Raw genomic sequence first — 27,926 nt, 5'->3', positions numbered from 1 at the left:
CTCAATTACACTAAAACTGCATCTTATAGACAGAATATTATAAAAGGAAATCTATATTATTGAAGACTACTGATTATAGCAACCGGAATATTCCTATGATTACAAAGTGTAATACTAAAACACTTTATCGGCTTATTAAATTTGGTAATATCCAGTTGACTACAAGTATCTTTTATCAAAGCAGTCGAGTGTTCACAAAATACCTTATATCAAATTATCACACTATGAGTGGGAATTATGAAGATCTCAAGGAATTATTATCTGACTCAAGTGATTGGGATATTAACGAATCGAGATCTAGAGCTACAATTAATACCAAAACTGCAGCTGTGAATATAGCTCATATTTCAACGCCTAAAAAAATAGGAACCCTGAAGAAGAATGATAGTGAAGATTTATCTTTTATCGATGATCTGGAAGAGGATTCTTCATTGTTAAAGCTTTTGCATAAGAAAAAGACCAATGATAAGACACTTTTTGGAGCACTTAATCAAAGACCGAAGAATAAAAGTTTGCTTAAGACACCACAGGATATATCCCCAAACTTTTGGAATGACATTAAAAATAATAGTAGCCCTTTATTTACGAAGAACACTAGTACTCAGCTTACAAATATACACAAAGTTCTACATAGTCAAAGAGATTACTCAACAGGTTCATCTAATATAAGTTCAAACGAACATAATCAAAAAAGCATCGATAAGAAGAAAACCTTTAAAGATATCCAGGAGGAAGAATTGGAATTATTACTTGCTTCACAATCCAATGAATCAACAATTAATGAGGAAAACTCTTTAAAATATAAACAATCAGATGAAGCATTACAAGAGCAGTTGGATGATGATTTTGATCACGTAGACGAGATCGATGTAGATCTAGTGGACGAAGTAGATATTGAGGCTAAGATAAATTATGATAATTTTATTAAGGAACAACGTAAAAATTTAGAGATCTCAAGCGAAAATGCCAAACCAACACATATTTCAATTTCTGATGAAAGTTCTCCAATAGTTATAAAGAAGAGAGAAAAAACGAGATATGGAAATAAATTTCATTTATTAACTCAACGTCCAGGATTAAATAGTGATGATAATCCAATTAAAACTCTTAATTTGCCTAAAGATAATAAAATAATGATACCAATACGTTTAAGTGAGGAACAAGAAAATGTGATAAAATTAGCTGAGGAAGGTCGCAATATATTTTATACCGGGAGTGCTGGTACTGGGAAGTCCGTATTATTACGTCAAATGATTAAAGTTTTAAAACGAAAATATGGCCATGCTAGAGTAGGTATAACGGCTTCAACTGGGTTAGCTGCATGCAATATTGGGGGTATCACCGTACATTCATTCACTGGTATTGGTTTAGGTAAGGGAGATGAAGAAAATCTTTATAAAAAAGTAAGAAGGTCAAGAAAACATCTGAAAAGATGGCAAAATATAAGCGCTTTAATCATAGATGAAATTTCTATGTTGGATGGTATACTATTAGACAAGTTAAATTATATTGCACAAAAAATTAGGAAAAACAAAGCACCATTTGGAGGAATTCAAATTATATTCTGTGGTGATTTTTTCCAATTGCCTCCAGTAGTTAAAGATAATTCTCCTCTTAAGTTTGCATTTGAATCTGATATTTGGAAAAATGGTATTGATGTCACAATTATGTTACAGAAAATTTTTAGACAACAAGGTGACTCAGTGTTCATTGATATGTTGAATAAAATGAGAGTAGGAAATGTTGATTCAGACACTGAAATGGAATTCAAGAAATTGTCCAGACCTTTACCTGACGATGAAATTATACCTGCAGAATTATATAGTACAAGATATGAAGTTGATAGTGCAAATAATTCCAGACTGGCCAAACTTCCTGGGGATATAATAACATACAATTCAATTGATGGAGGGTCATTGGAAGACGAAGAAGCTAAATCCAGGCTGTTACAGAATTTTTTGGCACCAAAGCAACTAAAGCTGAAAATTGGTGCTCAGGTTATGATGATTAAGAACATAGATTCTACCTTAGTGAATGGGTCTTTAGGGAAAGTTATAGATTTTATAGACCCTGATACTTATATGTTCTATGATACAATTGTAAATAATCCAAGAATTCCAACAGAAGAATTAGAAAAATTCAGAAGTAATCCTGAATTATTAAAAGAGGCATATGAGAAAAAGGAAGAAAAAGAAGATAATATCCAAACGTCAAAGAGAGGTAGAAATACGTTAATAAAGAAAGCTTTCAACGAAAATGAAGAAACACCAGTGGCTGCATTAGGAGAAAGTTTATTTGACTTCTTGGCTGATGTCACAGGAAATGATTCCAGTATTGTAGAAAATTTGAATAGAAAAAGGGAATTATTAAATGATATCCATCGAAGTTCTACCGGACAGCGTAGACTTCCTTTAGTCAGATTCAAGACAACCGACCTGACGACCAGAACCGTCTTGGTTGAACCCGAAGACTGGGCTATTGAAGATGAAGATGAGAAACCAATTGTCTCCCGAATCCAATTACCTCTGATGTTGGCTTGGTCCTTATCTATTCATAAATCACAAGGACAAACTCTACCTAAAGTAAAAGTTGATCTTAAGAGAGTATTTGAAAAGGGTCAAGCATACGTCGCATTGTCAAGAGCAATTTCAAGAGATGGATTACAAGTTTTAAATTTTGATAGAAATAAAATTCACGCCCATGTGTCGGTAGTTAAATTTTATGACACACTTGTTTCAGCTGATGATGCCATTAAAGATCTAAAACAGAGAGATCAAGTAAAACAGGAGCAAAAAGTAAACGAAAATAGTGCTCCTTCATATACCTACAATAAGAATACGTTCAAAAAAGATACCAATCAATATTATGTTAATAAAAATAAATTACCTGGTATTGAACAAATGTTACAAAATTCGAAACGCCATAAATCATCAGGTTTATAAATTTCATATAAACGTACACCATTAATAAAATACATAGATATCCCATAGCCTACAAAACAACACATATTTGCATTGATAGCTCAACCTTGTCTTATGTTTAAACATAAGATAACTCAATTTCTCTACACTTCATGCATAACTTTTCAATAAATCTAAATATTTGAGTATACTAGAGTTCAATAGAAACCAAGTTTTAAATAGCGTAAGCCAATTTTAGTACGATAACGATGGCAACAGCATGGATTACTGGCTTTATAAGTTTTCATATGTGTAGATATATGTATATGTATATGCATTTCTAATAATGATAATATCAATGTTTTTATATGACAAAAATTTATTTTTGATTTATATTTTATATTAATATTAAACTTCTTTATTTAAAAATTTAAACTAATCAGATTAGACAGTTTCTAAGACTTCATCTTTGAAACCAGAGACTTTCTTACCTTTTTCTTCACCAGAAGCTTGACCGTGTAAGGCCATTAAAGCACCTAAATCGAATTTTGGTTGTTTTAATAACTTAACCTTTCTGATGTGGATGTTTTGTAATGGGAAGATATCTTTGGTAGCGTTTTCAATTTCCTTGTTCATAACTTCTGGAATCAACTTGGAGGTTAATTGAGCTAAAGTAGAGTTTTGGACTTCTCTAGTCATAATTTCAGAGATGACCTTTCTGATAGCTCTAATGTGGGAAGATTGAGCGTAAGCATGTCTCTTGATTTGGTTAGATTGCTTTCTGGTGAAGGCAATGGCAAAGATTCTGATAACGTAGTCGTCAGCAGTCTTGACAGTGACGTTAGTTTCAATCAAAGTTTGCCATTTTCTAACCATGGATCTAACTTTATCAGTGGTGAAATCCATACCGTGGAAGTTGGTTAATAAGTTCTTACCTTGGACTTCATCAACTCTTAACTTGACCTTTCTGAAAGAGTGATCTTCAGAACCTTGTAAATCAGCTAAACAAACTTCGACGACTCTACCTTTTAAGGCATCGGCAGCGTTCTTTAAACCAGTAGACTTGTTAACTAAAGTCTTACCAACGTTTCTGTTTTCAAAAGTAGATGGGGCCTTAATGTCAAACCATTCCTTTCTGGTGAATGGGTCAACAACCTTCTTCTTTAAACCTTTCTTACCTTTAGAAAGTCTCTTGTTCTTACCAACAGCCATTTTTATGTAGTTTGGATTGGTTTAATTGTCGTGGTTTATTTGTAACAACAAAAAGAATTCAATTTAAAATGCAAAAGAGAACTTATAATTAATACTGTTTTTAAATATCTTGTAATAATACTTATAATAATTTAATATATTAATCAAATTATTCAAACATTGAACTATAATTCAACTGGTGGATAAAAATTAATTGAGAGAGTCTATTCAATTCAATGCCTTATGTGATTGTTGTCTCTCTATGTCCCAACTCAACTGTATTACTGTTACTATTTCAATGAAAAATTCATCGAACTCAGAGAGTTAACGCTAACTATGTTGCGGCTAACAGATAAATTTCAGATGTTTGGTTAGCGAGCCGAGCGAGCCTGGCGGGCCGGGCAGGCCGGGCAGGACAGCGGGCAGACTTGCCCGCTAGACGGAAAAATATAGGCTGGGCTGGTAGGCAGGCCCTGCCTAGCGAGGGAACGCCCGCGCAACCGGCGGGCGGGCACGCAGCGGTGAATCCGTCCCCCATGCCCATACGCATACGCATCGCAGTATTTACGGCTGCCTGTACTAGCAGCCCACAGTGGACAAGTCGAGAGAGCTGTGACGACGCCGGCAGCAGCGTACACACTTCGCCAGACAGAGCTACGATATTCAGTGGGATCCACAAAGCACAGACACCAAAAATGGCAGCGGGGCCGCAAAAATCCAAATATCCGAAAAACGGAAAAACGAAAAAACGAAAATAAAAATTACGAACAAAAATGTTTGGGTGCAGATCCAGTGCAGTCACAGATCGCTATGGGCACGTGATCTGTTTTGTCTTTGCGCGCCGAAGCAGATGCCGTCCCGCCCCGGTAAGAGATGTCTGCCTTTGTCACAACTGTAGTGATTGATACACTATTGTATTCAATATTTACTTATGTAGTGTTACAAATTCTTTAAAGTTTCATCAAAGTCTAGTGCCTTCTTGATATCTTCGATGGAGATGTTCAGTTTTAATGTGGAAAGTCTTTCATGCCTCATTGTCTGCTTGCTCATTACACCTGCTTCTATCAAATTGTTGATAATGTAATTCCAAGATAAGATTCTGATCTGACCTGTCGAAGAGTTACTGTTGTCACCATTGTTGTCCGGCCTGTCATTTTCTCTTTGATACAATGTGTTCTTGACAGCCGAAATGTACTTATTGTTGCCATTCACGTCAGCAAGGAGTTTTATCTCATCTACAATACTGCCTATTTCTTGTTCTTGGAAGGTAGTCTTTCTTATTAAACTTAAGAAAGCGTAAAGAAATAGCCTGGCCGAAAAAGGCAGTTTTCTGATGTATTCTACATTATATGTGTTTACTATTTCGTTCAAAGCTTTCATGATATGAGAAATGTGAACGGTTTGAACGGAGTCGTCCTCTTCTTCGTTGTTGCTGACTCCATTGTCAACGCCTTTCAGTTTCCTTAATGCGATCACGTCTTTATCATCAGCAAAGTTGTCGTCATTGTCATCGTCAGAGTCAGCTTTAACAAGCGAACCGTCATATTTGAAGCCGTGTTTCGCCATGTAGGCTACCTCCGCAATTTCTGCTGCTCTTTTACAAACTTTAAGGGCTCTTCTAGCATCACCACTTACAGAGGCAACTTTTCTGGCGGTAATCTCAATTGCATCATTACTCATCCTCAATTTAACTTTCTTAATATTCGAGGACATTTTAAGAGTTTCTCCATTCTCTGCATCTGCTGAATTCATTAACACTGCATTACCATTTGTAGAATCGACGTAGAAATAAGTATCATTTAAACCTTGTAGTTTACTGTTAATAATATTTATTAACTCTTCATGAGTGTAACCTGTAAACATGATTCTAGTAAAACCTATTCTGGATGAGACTTTGTTACCTAAATGTCTTTCCGGTAAATCCATCGTGTTGGCGACTGCAATAACAATTAATTTAGCTTCTGAGTAGGTAGTCCAATTAAAGAAGTTATACATAATATCCTGTGCTTTCGTCACTAATGCATCTAATTCATCAAGTAAAACAACGACAGCTCTCTTCTTTTGTTTTGGAACCTTATTAAAGTAGAATTCTAATGATTCCATAGCTGCTCCCCAAGTCAATCGCTCACCTGAAATTTTATTCCACAGAACTTCGTAACTATCAGTAGGCTTCACCATCTTTAAACCATTTATTTCAACATATTGAAATTCTGGAAGTTCTTCTTGATACATAGAAGACTGAAGTTCCTTAATAACTTCTCTCACAGTCATTGTTTTACCAACACCTGGTGTACCAGCGATATACACCGTCGAGGCGGTTCCAGCTTCGATAGCAGTATATAAACTCAGGTAGATTGTAGCAAAATCTTTGCCACGTCCTGGTATATAAGCATCAAAGTCATTATTATCAATTAATTTTTCTCTTCCATGCGAAGAATAAAGTTGCTTCTTAATTTTCGAAAAAATTGTTTCAACTACTTTTGAATTGGTTGGTGCTGTTAATTTGGCTTCATAATTGGCCATTTGTAGATCCAAGTTAGATTGATTGAAATCTGCATATTTAGTAAGGTCTGGTATATCGGAAATATTCTTAAATCTCTTTGAAAATGGAGTATATTTTTTTCTGGCACGATCAACATTCTTCTTTGTAAACCTTTTAATCTTAGCTGTTCTATACTGTGGTGTTGTTGCTTTTATTTTTTTTTTAGAACTTTTTGGTTCTTTAACTTCAGATATCTTACGCTTTTTTGTAGTTCGTGTGCTTTTCTTGCTCTCACCATATTCTTCCTCTGAAATCAATTTCTCATCAGAGTTCGCACAGTCATTTTCACTATCTGATAACTCAGATGGAGTATTTTCATCCTCGATACCCTCAACATCCTCAGCGCCTTTATTTTCCTCGTAATCCGAATGATAATCATTATCGTCACCATCATCTTCTTCTTCCTCTTCTGATAAACTGAGATTATTTTCAGAGTCTGATTCCACCTTTATTTCACGGATAGATACTTCTTTAACAGGATCTGCTTTACTTTTTGTAGCCAATTGCTTTCCTTTAACAGCGTCAACACCTCCAATTGAGATTTTTTTGAAATATTGAACTGCTGCTTTCGGTTCTTGAGTTAGCATTTTGTTTCGTAATTTTTCAAAATCAATTTCAATAAAATTCGTTGAGTCAGGATCACATAAGAAACGTACTGAAAAGTCGCGATTTATGACTTTTGTTTCTAACTCATCTTTCCAATCTGAAACAGGGCGTATATTGGCTAATTGGGTAAACTCTTTCAGTGATATTTCTTTGAGCTCTGCTGTAAGATATAATTGGTTTCTATCGACCTCTTCATTAAATCTATCTTTATAATAGTCAATACTCTTAGTGTTATCAAATGTACTTTTCTCGAAATAGGAATAATAATTAAATGGATTAATTTCAAACCACCTCAAATAAGTCATTGCAATCAACTCAACTACAGATGTCATGGTATTTAATCTGATGTCATGGATATAATACACAGAGTAAGAACCAAGATCTGCACTGATATTTTTATCTTTTGTTATAATGCTATCTCCTCTTGTAAAACTTACGCCATCAGAATCCCTCGTAATATCTATTGTTATATTCTCATTTCTTCTTCTAGATCTTCTTTTATTTTCGTCAATAATATTGTTGTTCTCATCTCTCATGATAATTTTCCATCCTTCAAGATCTTTTAATGTAGCTGCCATGTTGAAAAAGACGTGCGACGATCCAAGTAGAACACTATATAAAGATCCTTAAAAATATATCTACAACCTTTGTAACGTTTTATATTTACCAACTAAATATTGAGTTCAATCCTTTATAATGTTTAATAAATCGATGACATTTCTATGTTTTTTCGATCCTGTGTTTTTACCTTTTTTAATTTTTTGATATCGCCAGGGACATTAAAAAATTGAATAGTAAGATTCTATTTATAAATTTTCGAAATAAATGATTGAATCAGAGCACCTAAATATGACTAAATCATTTTCAGTATAAGTATAACTTATGATATAAAACAATTAACATCACATCATCTAATAGCCTGTTTAAAGTTTGTTTTTTTTCACTTCAAGACATACGATTTTTGTTGTTCGTTGTATAAACTGGGAATATAATAGACTAATATTTCGTTGACACCATGAACGTTATATTGAACGGTATTCGTCAGTTTACCTACCAGGTGTCGCATAATATATCCACATTTGAACGAACCATCTTTGTTCTACGGCTGTTGACATCTTTTTTAGGTTTAGCATTTGGATTAATAACAATTCTATCATCAACAATTTCACCTTTGACATTTTATTTGTTTCGATTTAACTTTTCGCTAACAAATTTGAAAGATGGTCTTGTCGAATATTTAGAAGGATCTGTAAACAATTCTGATAGTTCGTTATCAACATCAGAAGTTCTTTTGCTCGGCAAATATGCAAATACCCAAATCCAGCATGCACCAAGTTATATAGTCATGTCTCTAAACCAAATCTGTTACATTACATATCCCGAGGTTATTGGATCAACAAATTTCAAAGAGACAACAGTACTATCAAACTGTGAAAGTATTGACTTTTCATTTATTTTCAATTATAAACAGACCCTTTATAAATATGGTCTTTCGATTATCCTTTTTTTTGCATATGGTGATACAAAGTATGACATTGAGGAATCAGATCAGAACAATACATATGCCAGGTTCCTAAGAAATGCATCGAACAAGAAAGAGATTGCTTTTATATTTTTAGTGGTCACTATATTGCTCGAATTTATCGTGCTTCTTTTGACGCCATATTATTACAGCATTAAAAATAAAACAATCAATGGCCTAAAAGAAGTTTTCATTCTCCATTCAATCTCAACCCTCACTTTGATATCATTAGCTACAGGAGCCACTGGATGTGGAATATTTAGTTGGCTCTGTTGGGCACTTAAACTTAGAATAGAGAAAGAATTAGGAGGATTTGGCTTATCTATCAATCTGGGCAAGGCCTGGTTCATATGTCTTGGTATTTTTACAGGATCGGCGTCATTATCTGCGTTCTTTTGGTGTGGTCTTGAATGGTGTGTCACTAATATCGAGACACCTGATTATGCAGATACAATCCAGAGTGATAAACAAAATATTCTGGATTACAAGCCAGGTGTTATAACTAATTTTAATACGGAAACATTTAGTAATATCGACAAAGACCAGATTAAATCAGATACCCGTTTTAGAGGTTTTAGTAACTCTTCCACTTTTAATAAAAACACAGACGTTTATTTGGAGAGAATCTCACAAGTAGATGACATAAATTCTGATACAATCGAGAACATTTTTGAAGACGAGGCATTTGAACTAAACAGTCTTTCGAAATCACTTAGTGATGAGAGTACATCAACCAGCATAGATCATCCAATAAGACCTTCTCGCTTATTCTGAATTGTAGTCACTATATACTTGAACCCCAGTAATAATACTTAAACCGGATTCAATGTTAGTTGCTCCTTCTCATCAGACATTTAAATTTAAATAAAAAACAGGCATAAAGATTCGCATATAAATATTCCATACAATCAGCATTCATATCTATTAGTATTTGTACTTCATCTACTTTATTGGTTATCTTAATTAATTTTCTATACTCTTTTCTCTTGATCTGACGTATAACCGAAATTAAGTAAGTGAAAAATTGAAACAATAATGAAATACTTAAAATGACAATTCGATTTTTAATTCTGATTTAAAAAGAAAATTATGCTAGCATACAATCCTTTAAAGTAGTAATACGTAACCACCGCGCTCTGGAATAATAGATTAAGCACTCTTTAACTATGGCTGGCTTAAAGACCTTTGATGCTTTTCCAAAGACTGAGGAACGTCATGTTAAAAAAAGTAAGAAAGGTGGATTGTCTTCTATATTAACTTATGCATTCCTATTACTAATTGCCTGGACTGAGTTTGGTAGCTATTTTGGTGGTTATATTGATAAACAATACTCAGTTGACAAAGATATTAGAAAAGTGGTTCAGATTAACATGGATATTTACGTAAAAATGCCATGTGAATGGCTACATGTCAATGTTCTTGATGATACGAATGATCGTAAAATCGTATCTGAAGAACTGATATTTGAAGATATGCCATTTTTTGTACCACATGGATCAAAAGTTAATAATTTAAATAAAGTAGTTACTCCTGAATTGGATGACATATTAGCAGAAGCAATCCCAGCAGAATTTAGAGAAAAAATAGAGACAAAGCCTCTACTTGGACCTGACGGTAAACCTATATTTGAGCTAACTGGTTGTCACGTCTACGGTTCAGTAACAGTAAACAGGGTAGCCGGCGAAATGCAAATAACTGCTAAAGGTTATGGTTACAGAGACCGTAAAAGAGCCCCAAAGGACTTGATTGACTTTAACCATGTAGTCAATGAATTTTCATTTGGTGACTTCTATCCATATATTGAAAACCCATTGGATGGAACTTGTAAAATGTACCCAAATAGCCCATTCTCGAGTTACAATTACTTCATGTCCGTAGTTCCTACATTTTACCAAAAATTAGGTGCTGAGATTGATACTAATCAATATTCCATTAGAGAATACCATGTCGATTTAAAAAATTCCAATGTAAATGCAAAATTATCAACGATTCCAGGTATTTTCTTAAAATACGATTTTGAGCCATTAGCAATAATTATCTCAGATGTTCGTCTAACATTTTTACAATTTATTGTGAGGCTAGTTGCAATCTTATCATTTGTACTATACATAGCATCCTGGATTTTTAGAGCTGTTGACAAAAGTCTGATCTTTGTTTTAGGACCTAAATGGTCATTACATTATCAACCGGCCGCTAATAGCCAGGGTATATTATAGAGTCACCCCAGAAGACTGCGATATTTAACATGATTCTATATGCATCTGAATATTTATATATTTATAATTATCTTAAACAAAAATATAGTACAGAATAACATAGCATTAAAAATTACAATTGCTTTATATTTATTTAATTTCTAACAGTAAACAATCATTTTTTACATTTAGCCGCCCAGGAAGGGTCATCATTTAAGGATCTGTAACAAACATAAAAACAATTGATCTACTACCTACTTCAATAATATTAATTTGTGGCGACATAAATTAGGAATTAATAATAACCACAGTACTATACCTAATCACTTATTATTCTCGTAGTAATACAATATCAAAACAATGGAAAATACTAATATAGAAAACACAGCAACTCAAGTTGAGGTGACTAACGACAAGGATAATGAAAAGACTATGGAAAACGTTGGAGTTCAAACCTATGAAGAAGTTACTAGCTCTAAAGATTTTACAAGTTTAGTGAAAGAATGGAAATCAGATGCTTTTAAAACGACAATTCAGGAGAAATTAAATACAAATGAAATATTAATCAGAATTAAAGAGGTAACTGAATTAATGAACTATGAGAATGACAGCTCAGAAAAGTGTTTAAAGAAATCTAAAGAAGAGTCTGAGGCAAAAAACAATACTAATGTTACTGATGGAGGATTTCTCAATTCTAAAACCGAAAAGTTGGATTGGGATAAAGTATATGCTGTCTCAACTAATATTATCGATAATTACACACAAGAAGTTGATGTAATATTAACACAACTAGATGAGTTGTCAAAAGTATGTATTCTATTAAAACTTAGAACATGAAAAGCAAAAATAAAAGATGAATTTTTACTAACAAATATAAAACCGATGTTTTTTAATTAGAAACAATATCTTTGGCAAGAATCTGCATTTATTATTGATGCTCATAGAGGAGTCAGTATATTCAACGAATCAAAAAATTGGATTTCTACTAAGGAGGCATATTTAGATTTAAAGAGGTCCAAACTTGGTTCTTCTGCTGAAATTATAAAAGAAACAATCCAAAAATTAACAAATAAAAAGTAAATTCAACTACCTTATCACCTATAGAAACTGTTTAGTAGGTTTTAATGTCATTACTTCAAATATTATAATGAGGATAAACAGTGCCTGTAATAAATTTTAATAGCGTGTCCGTCTTTCGATAACTGAAAATAACAAACTGAAAATTGCTAAAATATATACTTATAAAAACAGAATAGCTTAAGATCGGTGAATAACCATTTTATTTTTACAGTGCTACGTAATGCATTACTGTATACTAATTAAAAAAAGATCCAAACTCAATAATTAAATTACTAATGGATGTTGTTCTAAGTGAATTAAATCTTCCTGGTCCCAAATTAACAAAACAACAAATCGACTATTGCAATGCTGAACTAGAGAATATACTTCAATCAGATACAAAAGATTATACCACATACTTTTCATCTAAGCCAATACCTGGTAGTATTGTTGAAGATATTGCAGAAGTAGATGCTGAAATAGCTGTCCTCGAAAAGAAAATTAAAACGATACTAGTCGAAAATAAAGAAACAGTCCTGGAAGATATTTTGAAAAATAATGGTTCACATAGACTCCAATCAATACATAGAGAGTTACAACAGCTGAAGGAATTGAATAATGTGAGTAAAGATACTCTCACGGGAAATCATACAAATGGTAAAACGAACAATGAAGAACATGATAGGATCGATGACTTAATGAACACAGAGGAACAAACTGATGTCAAATCCAAAAAAGAAGATGATTTCCAAAATGTATTGGAAAAACTAAGAAAGAGATCAATGCTGAATTCAAATTATGATAAGTTTGGAAATAATTTGAATAATTTACCTCTAGTTTTAGAAAATTTGGATAACATTACTGATTTAATGGAGTTACCATTTCTTGTAAGGACTTGTATCAAAACTGGTCATTATCAAGAAGCTATTATGTTATTTACACATTCAAAATCTTTACAATCTAAATTTGCGGGTTCAAGCATAATTGATGATATCTGTGAAAAGGTGTTAAATGAAATTTCCACTACTATGTTAACGGGATTAGTTAAATTGTTAGCAACCAATGTTACTGTGAATTCCCTTAAGAAAATATTAAAATATCTTTCTGCTATTCCTCCATTTGATGAAAAGGATAATTCTTCCACTCTGTTGCAAGTATTTTTAACAATGCGATACATTTTTATTCAAAGAGAAATAGAATCATACGCAATCGAAAAGAACAATAGCAATAGTTACATAGTAGAAATGATGATTAAGAGAAAGATTGAAGTACTAAGAGAATATACATTCACTTCTGTCAACTTATTTGAAACTTCTTTCCCACTATTTAAAGAGTCACTTTCAATTCCAAATTTAATTAACATGAATATCAATATGGATGAAGAAGCAGACAATAAAAAGAATGAACCAGAAGCCGAAGAAAAAATAGAAACTGAAGATAATAATGAAACAAATAAGGGAAATGAAGAAAATCTAGCGAAAGAGGGTGAAAACAACTTTATAAAGAAAGAATCTAATAATGAAACTCCAAAGGAAAATTCAACTGAACAAGATGATTCAATAGCAGAAATTTCACTGAAAGAAGACTTAAAGAAACCTGAAACCAAAGGAGAAACCACCGATGACAAAGAATCAAATAATTTGGACAAAAATAACGACGTAACAATAGACACAACGAAGGGCTCCCTTACCGAAAAAACCACTGAAAGAGCAGAAAATTTGCTAGAATCAGCAGATACAAACGCCTTAATGTTACAGTTCGTCAGCAACTGTATAACTTTCTTATTACAAGAATTATCTGTCGCTAACACAAAGGGAACCCTTAGCGATTCCATATGCTTGCAACTAGTGTACTGTTCATTCCGTCTGCGCGACTTAAACATCAATTATCACCATCTTCTACTAAATAAAATAAAAGAAGCCAACTTATTCAACGAGCAACAAATAGTATCTGCTATCAACAGAAGAGCTGAACTAGCATCCAAATATACATAACATAACATAACATAACATAACATAACATTATAGTTAAAACTCTTAGTCATTGCATCATTAAATGTTGTTTCTTTCAGTTAAAGGGCGCTTTTACCCCGACAACACCTTTCCTTGATTATATTTTTTGAAAAAAGGACCCTTGATATATTGTTGCCATTTAATAACAATCAAACCATTCTGATCCCATAGGGAAAACAAAGAGAATGTCAATTCAAAGTTTTTATATGGTAATTGTCACTTTGATTTGCAATCGAATTGACTTCTTATTTAAATAAGTTATATGCTTTTATTGTCTTGTCAATTACTTTTACTCTTTTACTTTGATAATTACATCGATTGATGCCAATACAACCTATACACATTAGGTTGAATTAGTGACTATATAGCTGTTAAGAAGACTCTGTGTTGTTACAATGAGCTCCTCTGAACAAGAAAACTCCCTCAGAAGGAATTCGTCGGTAACTGGGAGTTCAAAACCAAGTCTGTATAAGACTATATCCAAGGCCTCGTTGCTAAAGGGCAAACAGCCGGTAATTGCTGCTAGAACACATGATATAGGTGATATTCCTGCTCCAGGTGGGGAAGGGTATGTTGGTTCTGTTCCTGTTGAGAAGCTTGCTTCTCAGCAGAGGAAAAGCCATTTAGTTTCTAGGAAATTAAATAGAGTGGATACTTCCTTGGACCCAAAATACAAGGAACTGTCTACTGTCTCCAAAACAGAAATTGAACAGATTAAAAGTGAACTGAGTGAGTATAGAAAAGATAACTTATTTCCTTGGGATCATGTTGCCGAGTTTTTTCCAAGTTCAGCTTCTGCACCAACCGCTGCAAACTCAAGAGCTATTAAGGATTTCATTATTGAAAACTTTTATAACGATTGGTATTTCAACTCAGTTCTTATCTCGTGTACTTGCTTTTATTCGTGGTTATTAGCCTATATGGGCTTTTCGTGGTTTGCACTTATTTTTATCTTCATTTGTACCGCCACCAATTACAATTTCGAATACACAAGATTCAATAGAAATATAAGAGATGATTTAAAGAGAACAACTGTTCACGAGACTCTATCTTCGAAGACTGAGACAACTTTATGGCTAAATTCTTTTTTGCAAAAGTTTTGGGTCATATATATGCCCGTATTGTCGCAACAAGTATTTGATCAAGTTAATCCAATCTTAGACGAATCTGCACCAGGTTACGGTATCGATGCTCTAGCTCTGGAACACTTCACCTTAGGTTCCAAAGCCCCTTCAATTAGAGGTGTCAGAACACATACCAAGGGTGGTAAAAATTTTGCTGAAGTTGAAATGGCTTTTGCATTTACTCCAAACGATGAATCAGAAATGACTCCAAAGGAAGCCAAAGAAAAGATAAACCCAAAAATTTCTCTAGGTATTACATTAGGTAAAGGTTTCGTATCCAAAACTATGAGCGTGATCGTTGAAAACATCAATGTGTCTGGTAGAATTCGTTTAGTTGCTGAATTTGGAGATATTTTCCCGAATATTAAGATTGTATCTGTTCAGTTATTGGAAGCCCCAATGATGGATTTTGTCTTGAAGCCTGTTGGTGGTGATACCTTAGGTCTCGATGTGATGTCCTTCTTACCAGGTTTAAAATCTTTTGTGAAATCAATGATCAACTCTAATATTGGTCCAATGTTAATTGCTCCAAATAAAATGGATATTGATGTTGAGGATCTATTAGCTGCACAATCCAATGACGCAATCGGTATGTTAGCCGTTAAAGTAACATCTGCCTCGAATTTAAAAAGCTCCGAACGTATTGGCAATTCTATCGATCCTTATGTTGTTATATCCACTGAGAATGAAGTCCAAGGCAACTCAACTGAAGTCAGAACATCTGTTAAGTCAGATGTCAAGAATCCACGTTGGAATGAAACTAAATACATTTTGGTTAATACGTTAAATCAAAAATTGACACTAAAATGTTTTGATTTCAATGATGTCCGTAAGGACACCCTGATAGGTAGTACCGAGATTGATTTAAAAGAATTACTTCAAGAGCCTATTATGGAAAGCTTATCGTCAGAATTGACACTAGGTACCTATACGAGGGGTGCAATAGAATATTCTTTGTACTGGTACCCAACTATTGACACAAAAGCTGTTCCTTCAGAGTCCGAAAATGTTTCTTCCGGTTTGGAAACTGATTTGGAAGATGAAATTGAGCAAACAACAAATTCTGATGTCGGTATCGCAAAGATTACCTTACAAAATATCAAAGAGTTGAATACATCTATTGCACTGGGCGGTATCATCTCTCCATCTGCTGAATTTTTCATCGACGGTAAACTGGTCAAGACTTACAGAACTATCAAGAAGAACAGAGAACCAGCATGGAATGAAACTATCGAAGTATTTATCCCTTCCATGTCCTCCTCAAAGGTACAAATGAAGGTATTCCATAATGTTTCAAAATCTAAAAAGCTATTAATAGCATCCAAAACATGTGCTTTTGAAGAATTGTTGAATATATCTGCTGTCGGTACTAATTATATGAGTTTAGATCCTCAAGGAATAGCATTCTTCACTACTCAATGGAAACCCTTATGTGTGTCTGACGAGTTTTCCGTTATGAAAACCTATCAAAAACCAATCGGTTCTCTAATTATTGAAGTAAGTGATACTAACATAAAAACAGAATTACAAGGTGTCGGCGATATTGATCCATTTTTTACAATATCGATTAACCACAAACTAAGTTATAAGTCAAAATATGTTTCTGATACTAAGCACGCAGTGTTTAATGAAAATATTTATCTTCCATATAACAATAAAAATCAATTGGTCACTATTGCAGTTTATGATTATCAAAGTGTAGGTAAGAACAGGCTAATTGGTTCTTTACAATGCACGGTTGGAGAAATAATTTCATCAATTAATGTTTCAGGTAATTCACAAAACGGGCCCGACTTTAGTGAGGTAAACACCTGGCCATTGAAGAGTGAAACCAATAAATTAACTGGAAGCACCATTAACTTGAGATTTGGACATGTTCCATTAACTCCTGTATTCACGCCAGATGAAGCTATTCAAATTAAAGAACTTAAGAAGAGTTTAGATGAGAAGAAAGAAGAATTCCAAAAAGAACAAGCCAACTTTAAATTAGAAATGGAGAAAAACCCTGATTATTGGGAGGTGGATGAAATAAAGGATCCATTTGAAGATGAAGAAAAAATTATTAACGCGAAGAATATGTTAACATTAGATCAATTATTATCATCGTCAAGTGGTATGCTGAATGTGGAAATCGTCTCCGGATTTATTAAGAAGCCAAACGGATATCTACAAATTTTATTTGATGATATTTATTTTCCATCCATAACTTCAGCCATGGCGAAAAATGGAAAATTAGCAAATGAAAGAGGCAATGCTTTCATCCGTGATTTAGAAGCTAGTAAAATGTACTTAAGAGTTTCGAAGAAGCATATTGCTAAGGATACCGAGGATATTATCACTGAAGCACGTTTCAATACAATTGATATATTGAAGAAATCTTACTGCAAGCCTCTTGAGTTAAACTTTGAAGGATGTACTATCTCTTTGAAGACAATATTTGAGCCTGCCTCTGTTAAATTGCCAAAATGTGAGACGATCATAAATACAGGCTATTTGAATTTAAACCTTATATCAGCAAAAGATTTATTAGCAGCTGACAGAAACGGTAAGTCTGATCCTTATGTAGATGTTGTTGTCAATGGCATTACAGTTTATACTAGTAAAACAGTCAAGAAGAGTTTATCACCAACATGGAATGAGCGTACTAAGGTTCCTATACCTTCAAGAAAGTTTTCAGAAGTTAAACTTGATGTTTATGACTGGGATCGCGCCGGTAACAATGATCCCTTGGGGTATGTTAAGTTGGATTTGGACAACCTTGAACCAGGTAAGGTTTATAATTGGGATTTACCACTAAGTAAACAAGGTACCATTCAAATATCCGCTATATTTGAACCAGAATATATCAAACCAACCCTTGATGCTAAACAATCCAAATTAAGTACCATGCCTTTTAAAGTCGTAAGCAATGTCGCTGGTGCTGGTGCTGGCGTTGCCGGTGCTGGATTAGGTCTAGGCGTTGGTGGTATCAAAGGTGGTGGTAGGTTATTGAAGAAAGGTTTAGGTGGGGATTTTGGTAGAAGAAAATCATCTGATGTAGAGTCCAGATCTAATTCCAATAATGGTCTTTCCCCGCTAGAAGAAAACGAGACTCTTCCTAATGGCACATATGCTCCGGTCCCAAGGAATAACTATGGTGAGACAGCCACGCAGACACCTGACAATACAGGTTCTAACCATACCAGGACTGATTCCGTTGTTAGTAGTTCTGCTCGTACTTTAGCTCCGAACGGCATATATAATGGTAAAATACAAATTGTTGCTGCCGAGAATTTGGGTAAACATATCGATGTTAAAATCTCATTAGCCCAAAATAGTAAACTAAAGCGTATTTTCAAATCGAAACCAAAAAAAGCAGATGCTAAAGGAGTAGTCTACATTAATGAAAATTGTGTATTCAAGTCCTCTCCCGATGCCACCTTGATTTTTAATGCTGTCTCTCACCATACACTGGCAAAGGATAAAGACTTAGGCATTACTAAATTAAATCTAAGCGATCCGCAAATAAGCTCCACTGGAAACATTGGTGTCAAGCTAGGCGAGGGTATGATAGTTGTTAAGATCGATTATGGTGACGTTAACGATATTTCTACCGTTTCTGAAACAAATCAAAGTCCAAGTACCTATCAAGAGTCATAAATCCTGCCCAGCTGATCCTATTTTTTTTGTTTATTTCATTTACTATTACATATTCATCACTAATTATATATAATATAACATTCGTTATCTTAATGTGATTATACGTTCGTTAGCTTATGGTCTGCAAACTCAAGACGTATTCTAGGGATGGGAAACAAATCCAGATTTATACGTGACTGTTTTCCCAACACCCATGCATATTTAAAATATTTTTGCTTTTTTTTTAAAAGAAAGGGTAGTAGAATTTTCCACAATCTCGCGTCAAGAACAACTGAAGTTACGCGATGACAAGCAATTTGAACGGGTTCAAAGTTGAAGACAAGATTAGGACGCATTGAAATTTTTAGCGATGAGCATGGATAATTACCAGTTTGAAATGAACAATTTAGTAACTTGGTTTCAATGATTTCCACCATCTGCGATTATGCTCACTTACAGTTACTCTCAACATTGATGTTCATGTATGTCAAGATGAAATTGAGTTAATGATTGAGGGTAAGTTCTATGGTGTGCTAGAGAATTTGCGGCGAGAGTACCGCAGCGGTGAGCATTCACTGGGACAGTCAATAGAGATATATCTGATATGTATATAAGAAAGATGTATAAATTGACGGACTGTAATCCTTGCAACCGACCTGCTTAATAGAGTGTAGAAAATCTGCTTTTCGAACCCACAGATATACATAGACGAAATGAGTGCTCAAGCTGCCCCAAAATGGTATCCATCTGAAGACGTTGCCGCCCCAAAGAAGACCAGAAAGGCCTCCCGTCCACAAAAATTAAGAGCTTCGTTAGTTCCAGGTACAGTTTTAATTTTACTAGCTGGCCGTTTCAGAGGCAAGAGAGTTGTTTACTTGAAGCACATGGAAGACAACACCTTATTAGTTTCCGGTCCCTTCAAGGTCAACGGTGTTCCATTAAGAAGAGTCAATGCCCGCTTCGTGATTGCCACCTCCACCAAGGTCTCTGTCGAAGGTGTCAACGTTGAGAAGTTCAATGCCGAGTACTTCGCCAAGGAGAAACTGACCAAGAAGCAAAAGCAAGAAGCTAACATGTTCCCAGAAAAGCAGGTCAAGGAATTGAAGGCCGAACGTGTCGAGGACCAAAAGAACGTCGACAAGACTTTACTAGCCGAGATCAAGAAGACCCCAATGTTGAAGCAGTACCTGGCTGCTTCTTTCTCTTTAAAGAACGGCGACAAACCGCACTTATTGAAATTTTAGATGAACTAGATAGTTGAGTAATATGTAACTATATACAATGGACCGATTGAGGTTGGAATACATACATTAGCAAAAGCAGTGCGACGCCGCGACAGCGCGACGCGCCATCGCGGCGTCAAAAAACAGGCGTCACAGTTGCGCCAGTGTCGCGGTTCCCATATCCGTCGCCGCCGTATATTGGGGCGCCGGGCTGCTGCGCCCGCAAACGCCGGGCGCGTGACCGTTAAAACGCTCGGCGTCACGCGCTCGTCGACGGTGACCACGGCCTCCGGGCGATACCCGATCTGGAGGACCGCGCATAAGTCGGTCGAGGGCGCGCGCGTTCAGCGATCTCAGAGGGTCTTCGGGAGAAACCGCCGTGGAAGTGCGCTCGGCTTCCCATCTCCTTTGAGGGCGTCTCGTAAACTTTAAAAGTTTAACAGTGAAAAATTCCTTTGAGATTCTTGGACATGTAGAGGTTCTTGGGAAGCATGGTGGTGAATTCAGTGAATATGCAGTGTAAGACTTGGTAGTTGGGACTTGGGATTGCGATGGCAGGTCTCTTTTGATGTTATATAAGGATATGCGAGTTTGAGTTTTGGGTGAAATCCGTTTCGCTTTCACTTTTCTTTTCCGGTCGTTGTTTGAGTGATAGTGCTTCTTTTTTGCCTCGTCTTCAACACTAGAGAATAGAGCAGCTGCTGTACTCCCACTTCCATACTCTGACCCCCCCTGTCTGTTGCCCCGGATGTCGTTCTTGTTGAAGAAACTGACGCCTGTGTCGAAAATACTGGCTTTGTTTGCTAAGTTCAGTGCAAAACACCCTATTCATGTCATATTCACCACATTGCTACTGGCCGCGATCACCTATTTATCGGTGATACAGCATTATGTTATCAATTGGAAATTGGACTCGAGATCCATCTCGGGCTTGAATCATTTCAACGCACAGCATATTATCAACAGTTGCACCCATTATTACACGGATTCACATACTAATGGCTGGAAAAACTATAAATTAAACTCCTCGGAGTTTAGTATGAATGGAAAAAACCATTACTATTTATTCACCTTAAACTTCGACCATTTGGATGCTTATAGCCCGGTCAAGAATTTATCCAATGTTATTCATGAAAATTCCGACTACAAGTATATTTTACAAGAAGATAACCAATTGAGCCCGGAATACGTCTCCCATTCAAGCTCAAACTCAAGCGATGATGTCGTTTGGAGATTGACAAACAAGCAGAATCATTTGTTCGAAGTCCAATATTTGTTCTGGTCAATTTACAACAATTTGATGACTAGGTTCTCAGAAAGTGAGCCGTTTGACATTTTGATCATCCTTGTCGCTTACTTAATGGTTTTACAAACCGTCTATTCATTATTCGTCGAGATGAGCAAGACTGGTTCCAAATTTTGGTTAAGTTTGGCAACTATTTGCAACTCCGGATGCGCCTTCTTCTTCTCTTTATTCACTTTCCAATTGTTCTTGAAAAACAATGTCTCCGCAACAAGCTTGGTAGAAGGTTTGCCATTTATCATCGTTATTGTAGGTTTCAAACATAAGATTAGATTAGCTGAACGTAGCACTAAATTGTTCCAAAAAGTTGGCTTGTCAAAAAAGACTACAATCGATGAAATTATCTACGAGTCAATGTCCATCGAGGGCACTAAATTAGTCCATGACCATTTATTATGCATTATCGCTTTCGTTGGCTGTTCTCTATACGCTAGAGATCTACAAGTCTTATCCTATTTCTGTGCATTCTGCGCATTGATGTTGATTTACGAGTTAGTCTTAACCTCAACTTTTTACTCAGCTGTTTTATCACTAAAATTGGAAATGAACATCATTTACAGATCGACTATCATTAAACAAGCTTTAGAAGAAGACGGTGTAGTTCCAACAACTGCTGATTTAATTTACGGCCAAGAGAATGAATCAAAACACTCATTGTTCGGTAGCCACTCAAGTTACATCATTAACGGTATCAAATTCTCAGTTGTTGCTCTTTTCATTTTGATTAACCTTTATAATTTCGGTGTCAGATGGGCATCAGAAACTGTGTCATTACTATACAGAGATGATATGGTTTTGAACGATTTACCTGATTTCATCAAGACAAATAAATCTTTGAGCTTAAACGAACCAATCATCGTTTCCGTTGCACCAATTCAATATTACCAAACAAGAAACACCTACCATAAAATTGAAGACCAAATTATGTTGGTGTTACATTACATTAGCAAAGTCATCAGTGACAGATTCGTTTCAAAAGTTATTTTCGCTGCCTTCATCGTCAGTTGTTCCGTCAACATTTATTTGTTAAATGCTACAAGAATCCACACTTTATATACTGCAGTCGAATTCTCTAAAAGAAAAGCACTCAATCAAGATACTAAGAATACCAAGTCTGCCACCTCTAAAAGTTCAAAGACTGGTAAAGGTAAGTCAGGTTCGAAGAACAAATCTGGTTTATCCAAGATTATTGCTTCCGCTGCTACTGTGATTGAAGCAAAGGCTCCTTTAACCACATCGTCTTCCTCTTCACTATCTTCTTCTGTTTCTACTACTGCAACTTCCAGCGATTATGAAACTGATACCGATGACCTAACTGTGAATGTTCGCCCAATTGATGTTTTAGAGGGAATTATGAAAGAAGGTAATGTCAGTACTTTAAGAAATAAAGAAGTTACTTTACTAGTTGTTAGTGGTAAATTACCATTGTATGCATTAGAAAAACAACTAGGTGATACAACTCGTGCTGTTGTTGTCCGTCGTAAAGCATTATCTGTCCTAGCTAATGCTCCTGTTTTATCTTCTGATCGTTTACCATACAAACATTATGATTATGATCGTGTTTTTGGTGCTTGTTGTGAAAATGTTATTGGTTACATGCCTCTACCAGTAGGTGTCATTGGTCCAATGATCATTGATAATGTCCCATACCATATTCCTATGGCTACTACTGAAGGTTGTTTAGTTGCTTCTGCTATGCGTGGTTGTAAAGCTGTTAATGCTGGTGGTGGTATTACTACTGTCATTACCAAGGATGGTATGACTAGAGGTCCATGTGTTAGATTCCCTTCGTTATCTAGAGCTGGTGCTTGTAAAATTTGGTTAGATTCTACAGAAGGTCAAAACAAAATTAAAAAGGTATTCAATTCAACTTCAAGATTTGCCCGTTTACAACATATCCAAACAGCTATGGCCGGTGATCTATTATTTATTCGTTTCAGAACTACTACTGGTGATGCTATGGGTATGAATATGATCTCTAAGGGTGTTGAATATTCATTGAAGCAAATGACTGAAGAATTTGGTTGGGAAGATATGGAGATTGTTTCTGTTTCTGGTAATTATTGTACTGATAAAAAGCCTGCTGCTATTAACTGGATTGAAGGTCGTGGTAAAAGTATTGTAGCTGAAGCTACTATTCCAGGTGATGTTGTTAGAAATGTTCTGAAATCTGATGTTAAGGCTTTAGTTGAATTAAATATTTCTAAGAATTTAATTGGTTCTGCTATGGCTGGTTCTGTCGGTGGTTTCAATGCACATGCTGCTAACTTAGTCACTGCTGTTTACCTAGCTGTAGGTCAAGATCCTGCTCAAAATGTCGAAAGTTCTAACTGTATGACTTTAATGAAAGAAGTTGACGGTGATTTGAAAATTTCTGTTTCTATGCCTTCCATCGAGGTTGGTACAATTGGTGGTGGTACTATTTTAGAACCACAAAGTGCTATGTTAGATTTACTAGGTGTCCGTGGTCCTCATCCAACCGAACCAGGTACTAACGCCCGTCAACTAGCCAGAATCGTCGCTTGTGCTGTTCTAGCAGGTGAATTATCTTTGTGTGCTGCTCTAGCTGCTGGCCATTTGGTCCAAAGTCACATGGCTCACAACAGAAAACAACCAGCTGCTAATACTGCAAATGCTGCAGCAGTCACACCAGCTGTGCCAGCTATTGTTGCTCATCCAGCTGATGAAGTAGGAGAGGAAAATATCGAACGTTTAAAAGAAGGTTCTAAAATTTGCATAAAATCATAAAAAAGAAGCTAATGTTATACACAAAATTCGAATGTATACCATCCAATGTACTCCTAAAAAAAGATAACACTTCATTCTTGCAATCAACATTTTTATTTATTTTTATTTACTGTAATATACCATCAATGGTCATCAAAGTAGCACTTCCAATAGATTAGTATATATAATATAAATCATATAATACTATAAACATGAACTCCAAACTCATTATAAGAACTTCAATAAAAAATGCTTCTTTTAGATCGAGTCAAACCAGTTTTAAGATATGACATATTTGAAATGTGTCTTCCATCAGCTCAGTGAAGTTACTTAGAATCCGACACCTGAACTGATCCATAATTATTAGCACTTCATTTACTGTAACCTCAACGTTCATAAATATTATATTAAACTTACCTATGTATATAAACTGATTCAGCAAATTGCAACTTGTGTCTGTCATAGTTGACATTTTATACTGACATCACTGATGCTGTCATTCGATATTTCAAATTCTTCAAACGGTAAATTTGGCAAAGGAGAAAATATCAATTAAATTCATTATATAAAAATGTTAATATTAGTAATCTCAATGGACTTCTTCTGATTCAGATGATGTTTCAAAGATATTTGTACAGATAGACTTCAACTCAAATATTTACAAGATATAAAATATTTACTTTGGTTTCCTGTTAAATAGTTCTTAGATTGCATTATCACTTCATATACTAATAACTGGAAGCGATATAAATCATCGTAATTAAGAACTGTCCCAGCGAACATTAGGAAGATTTAAAAATTGACTACTTTCAAGAATCTGAAACGGCATCATATTTATTTGTAAGTTCTCAATTGTAAAACTAAAATTTATAAACCTAGGATTTTGCATGTGCACAAAGACTGAACAACGCACTCTGTCTGTTGATTCTTACCAGTACATTAATATAAGCAAAAGAGTGCAAACTTTTCAACACCAATATATTTAAAGAGATTACCTACTGAACTAAATTACCAATATATGGTTGTGTTTAATACTGGTCTTACTAATATCAGTGGTGTAGATTCCGATGACGTGAGATTATTAAAACCCACAGCCATTGATCCCGATCTTTGGCAGAAAAGAAAACGAAATACTGTAGCATGTATTACGTGTCATTCTTCTAAACAGAAATGTGTCCCATCAGATTTAAATAATATATTTTGGAAACCTTGTATCAGATGTTTAAAATCAAAGAGACAATGTACTTTTGATTTGTCAAAAAGAACACGAAATAGAAGAACACCAAAATCTTCATCGCATAGTTCCCCTTCATCTCAATCGATATCATCAGTGAAAAGACAAAAAATAGATAATGATATTGATTTCATTAAACCAGAAGAACCCAACATTACTTATTCAAATAACTCACAATATCTGAACAATTCTAATATATCTGGAGGTAAGTTTACTGATTCTAACAATATATCCATAGCAAGTAACAACACTGGAAAGCCTTTAAAGTTAGGACATTTTACCCCCAGTTCTCTCCCCACACAAGCAAATAACTTAAACCAACAGTATTCTCCCAACGAAACCATCCCGAATAATAATATACAGAGTTATCAAGCAAGCTCACAAAATCCAAATTCTGAAGGGACTAGGATGCTACCAGATACCAGCACTATCTTATCAAGTGTAACTCCACCTGTTTCATCTCTTTGGCCAAATATAACTAAGAGCATAAGTTTAGACAACATACATTCTATGGATTCCAGATTATCCAAGAATCAACAGTACAATAATCATAATACAAATACTGCTTATAATATTAATAATAATTACAAGAGTAGGCTGCCAATACCAAACTTTTATTCGAACGGAAATATATACAGTACACCTGCAAGTTGCAGCAAGCATAATTCAGAATATTACGATAATGATCTGCCTTCAATTGTCGATAATAGTATCAATACTGGAGTTAACATAATTCAATCAGTAAACTCACTTCCCGAAACACAAAATGAAATTTCAAAAGCTTTGGTTCATAGTGATTTGAGCAACATTATGACAGACAGTAGCGCATCTCAATTCAAGAAGAAACTAAAGTCATTATTAATAAAACAAAAAGGTAAAGTGCATAATCTATACGATGTTCTGAATGTCCTAGCTGTTAAATGGAGTGACACTTTAGTAAAAAGTAGTTACGCGGATAGAGTAACAGACCCTATTTCGCTGAATCTGCTCACTTATGAAGAAGCTGATCGACGTTTAAACTTATACAGAGATGTTATAGATCGTGATTGTAGACTACCATTTGTTAAAATTAGTAAAGACACTACGGTTGACAAATTAAGAACTGAAAAACCTATCTTTTTCACGACAATTATATGTATCGTATCTATCTTGATGAAGCAGGACGAGACTACAGAAGAAACGATTTTTAATCTGAATAGTTTTACGCTGCATTTGATCAAGAATGAAATTTTTCAACATAATAGGAAATCAATAGAATTATTAGAATCATTGTTGACATTATGTTTATGGTATAATTTCCCTGAATGGTCCAACAACACTCATTATCATTTATTCAACTACATCAGCTGCTCCTTGACCAAAGAATTAGGACCTACTTCAAGAAATAGATCATTCGCAATGTTCCCAGAAGAAAGCAATCACTTTAATAGGTTTAAAAAGGTATCGCCTCTGGAAGCATACGAAAATGGTTATAAAATACAAATTATTAACTATATTTCTGCAACCAACATTGCCTTATTTCTGAGACAACGGAGTCATATCCAATGGTCTTCGACCCTGGAAAATGCATGTGATAAGATTATTAATTACAAAAATTCTAATGAACCCTCTCATAACTTTACAGATGATGAGATGTGGGTAGTATTTTTAAAATTGAATCATTTGCTAGAAAAAATACAAACGTACCTTCACGAACCTTTTGATACGCATGAAGAGCGCGATGATCCAGAATACAGTGAAAGACATATCAATAATTTGTGCACGAGATATAAAAAACAGCTTGATATAATATTTGTGCAGATTCCAGACGACAGGCATAGAATTTTATCATTCTACTTCTCTGTGGAGTCATTTTTACATCAGTTTATTGTAAGAAGGTTTTTAATATTAAACGGTAATTTTAAAGAATTGCCTTCTAATATCACTACATCTTTTGTTAGATGTTGTGAGTGTTGCATCCTAGCTTTAAAGGAATTTTTGAAATTAACTCCTAGATTAGTTGCATCTTTACCTTTATTTCACATGTCCAGAATTATTTATACAGTAGGTATGTTATTGTTAAGATGCAGATACTCTTCTATCGCCATTCCAGTACTTAACAAATATATTACACAAACAGATGGTGTTGTCGACCTTGTAAACCAAGTCTCTGACTTACTAGAGAAAACTTCAAAAATTTATGTCTATAATACGTTCATTTTGAAATTTCAGTATGTCATCGCTCTTTTTGTTCAAACGTATGCTAGCAGAGTATTGGAAGATAAAAAAATACTCAAGCACAAAAAAACAAATGGACAGAAAGCAGCATCAAAAAATGTTAATAACAAAAAGCACGATTCTAGTTCTTCAACTTTCAAACATAATCATAATCAGGAATTATTTACAAATACGCAAAATATCCCAAACGTCATGCAAAATATTCCTGCACATACCACGTCATCCTTCGGTAATAACCTTGGTCTCAAGCACAATAAAACTACTCCTTTAACAGAAACAGAAGATTCACCATCTACTTCTGTCGGTAACTTAACTGAATATTTATCTGATATGGATTCTCTTGCATTAGGATTTAACCATTTAAATGATGAATTTTGGTCAGATATATTTAGTGGATATACATAATAGTAAATAGTTTTAACAAAAGTGGAAGATATGCATTAATATAAACAC

At 34.7% G+C, this 27,926-nt stretch overlaps 11 protein-coding genes across 11 annotated transcripts; 9 read left to right on the top strand and 2 right to left on the bottom strand.

Annotated features, from left to right (window-relative positions):
- Positions 1-95: 95 nt before the first annotated feature.
- TPHA0B00500 (DEAD/DEAH box helicase) lies at positions 96-2,942 on the top strand (the record flags this gene model as incomplete). The annotated part of the gene is made up of 1 exon (XM_003684108.1): positions 96-2,942. The coding sequence occupies one exon, from the start codon at positions 96-98 to the stop codon at positions 2,940-2,942; it is 2,847 nt and encodes a 948-aa protein (XP_003684156.1).
- A 402-nt stretch (positions 2,943-3,344) lies between these two features.
- Positions 3,345-4,112, bottom strand: TPHA0B00490 (40S ribosomal protein eS1; the record flags this gene model as incomplete). The annotated part of the gene is made up of 1 exon (XM_003684107.1): positions 3,345-4,112. One exon carries the CDS (start codon positions 4,110-4,112, stop codon positions 3,345-3,347), a length of 768 nt encoding a protein of 255 aa, XP_003684155.1.
- Positions 4,113-5,030: 918 nt separating this feature from the next.
- On the bottom strand, positions 5,031-7,817 carry TPHA0B00480 (uncharacterized protein; the record flags this gene model as incomplete). Its single annotated transcript, XM_003684106.1, has 1 exon — positions 5,031-7,817. One exon carries the CDS (start codon positions 7,815-7,817, stop codon positions 5,031-5,033), a length of 2,787 nt encoding a protein of 928 aa, XP_003684154.1.
- A 437-nt stretch (positions 7,818-8,254) lies between these two features.
- On the top strand, positions 8,255-9,535 carry ECM7 (Ecm7p; the record flags this gene model as incomplete). Its single annotated transcript, XM_003684105.1, has 1 exon — positions 8,255-9,535. One exon carries the CDS (start codon positions 8,255-8,257, stop codon positions 9,533-9,535), a length of 1,281 nt encoding a protein of 426 aa, XP_003684153.1.
- A 392-nt stretch (positions 9,536-9,927) lies between these two features.
- ERV41 (Erv41p) lies at positions 9,928-10,977 on the top strand (the record flags this gene model as incomplete). The annotated part of the gene is made up of 1 exon (XM_003684104.1): positions 9,928-10,977. The coding sequence occupies one exon, from the start codon at positions 9,928-9,930 to the stop codon at positions 10,975-10,977; it is 1,050 nt and encodes a 349-aa protein (XP_003684152.1).
- Positions 10,978-11,316: 339 nt separating this feature from the next.
- On the top strand, positions 11,317-12,036 carry GMC2 (Gmc2p; the record flags this gene model as incomplete). The annotated part of the gene is made up of 2 exons (XM_003684103.1): positions 11,317-11,763; positions 11,854-12,036. 2 exons carry the CDS (start codon positions 11,317-11,319, stop codon positions 12,034-12,036), a joined length of 630 nt encoding a protein of 209 aa, XP_003684151.1.
- Positions 12,037-12,311: 275 nt separating this feature from the next.
- COG8 (Golgi transport complex subunit COG8) lies at positions 12,312-14,009 on the top strand (the record flags this gene model as incomplete). The annotated part of the gene is made up of 1 exon (XM_003684102.1): positions 12,312-14,009. One exon carries the CDS (start codon positions 12,312-12,314, stop codon positions 14,007-14,009), a length of 1,698 nt encoding a protein of 565 aa, XP_003684150.1.
- Positions 14,010-14,422: 413 nt separating this feature from the next.
- Positions 14,423-18,790, top strand: TCB3 (Tcb3p; the record flags this gene model as incomplete). Its single annotated transcript, XM_003684101.1, has 1 exon — positions 14,423-18,790. The coding sequence occupies one exon, from the start codon at positions 14,423-14,425 to the stop codon at positions 18,788-18,790; it is 4,368 nt and encodes a 1,455-aa protein (XP_003684149.1).
- Positions 18,791-19,482: 692 nt separating this feature from the next.
- Positions 19,483-20,013, top strand: TPHA0B00430 (60S ribosomal protein eL6; the record flags this gene model as incomplete). The annotated part of the gene is made up of 1 exon (XM_003684100.1): positions 19,483-20,013. One exon carries the CDS (start codon positions 19,483-19,485, stop codon positions 20,011-20,013), a length of 531 nt encoding a protein of 176 aa, XP_003684148.1.
- A 727-nt stretch (positions 20,014-20,740) lies between these two features.
- On the top strand, positions 20,741-24,043 carry TPHA0B00420 (uncharacterized protein; the record flags this gene model as incomplete). The annotated part of the gene is made up of 1 exon (XM_003684099.1): positions 20,741-24,043. The coding sequence occupies one exon, from the start codon at positions 20,741-20,743 to the stop codon at positions 24,041-24,043; it is 3,303 nt and encodes a 1,100-aa protein (XP_003684147.1).
- A 997-nt stretch (positions 24,044-25,040) lies between these two features.
- Positions 25,041-27,878, top strand: TPHA0B00410 (Zn(II)2Cys6 transcription factor domain-containing protein; the record flags this gene model as incomplete). The annotated part of the gene is made up of 1 exon (XM_003684098.1): positions 25,041-27,878. The coding sequence occupies one exon, from the start codon at positions 25,041-25,043 to the stop codon at positions 27,876-27,878; it is 2,838 nt and encodes a 945-aa protein (XP_003684146.1).
- Positions 27,879-27,926: the final 48 nt, after the last annotated feature.

This window comes from Tetrapisispora phaffii, chromosome 2 (assembly GCF_000236905.1).
Source record: "Tetrapisispora phaffii CBS 4417 chromosome 2, complete genome".
In the NCBI taxonomy this organism is placed as follows: Eukaryota; Fungi; Ascomycota; class Saccharomycetes; order Saccharomycetales; family Saccharomycetaceae; genus Tetrapisispora; species Tetrapisispora phaffii.
Note: the sequence above shows the minus strand (reverse complement) of the source record. Positions and strands in the feature narration are given on the sequence as shown.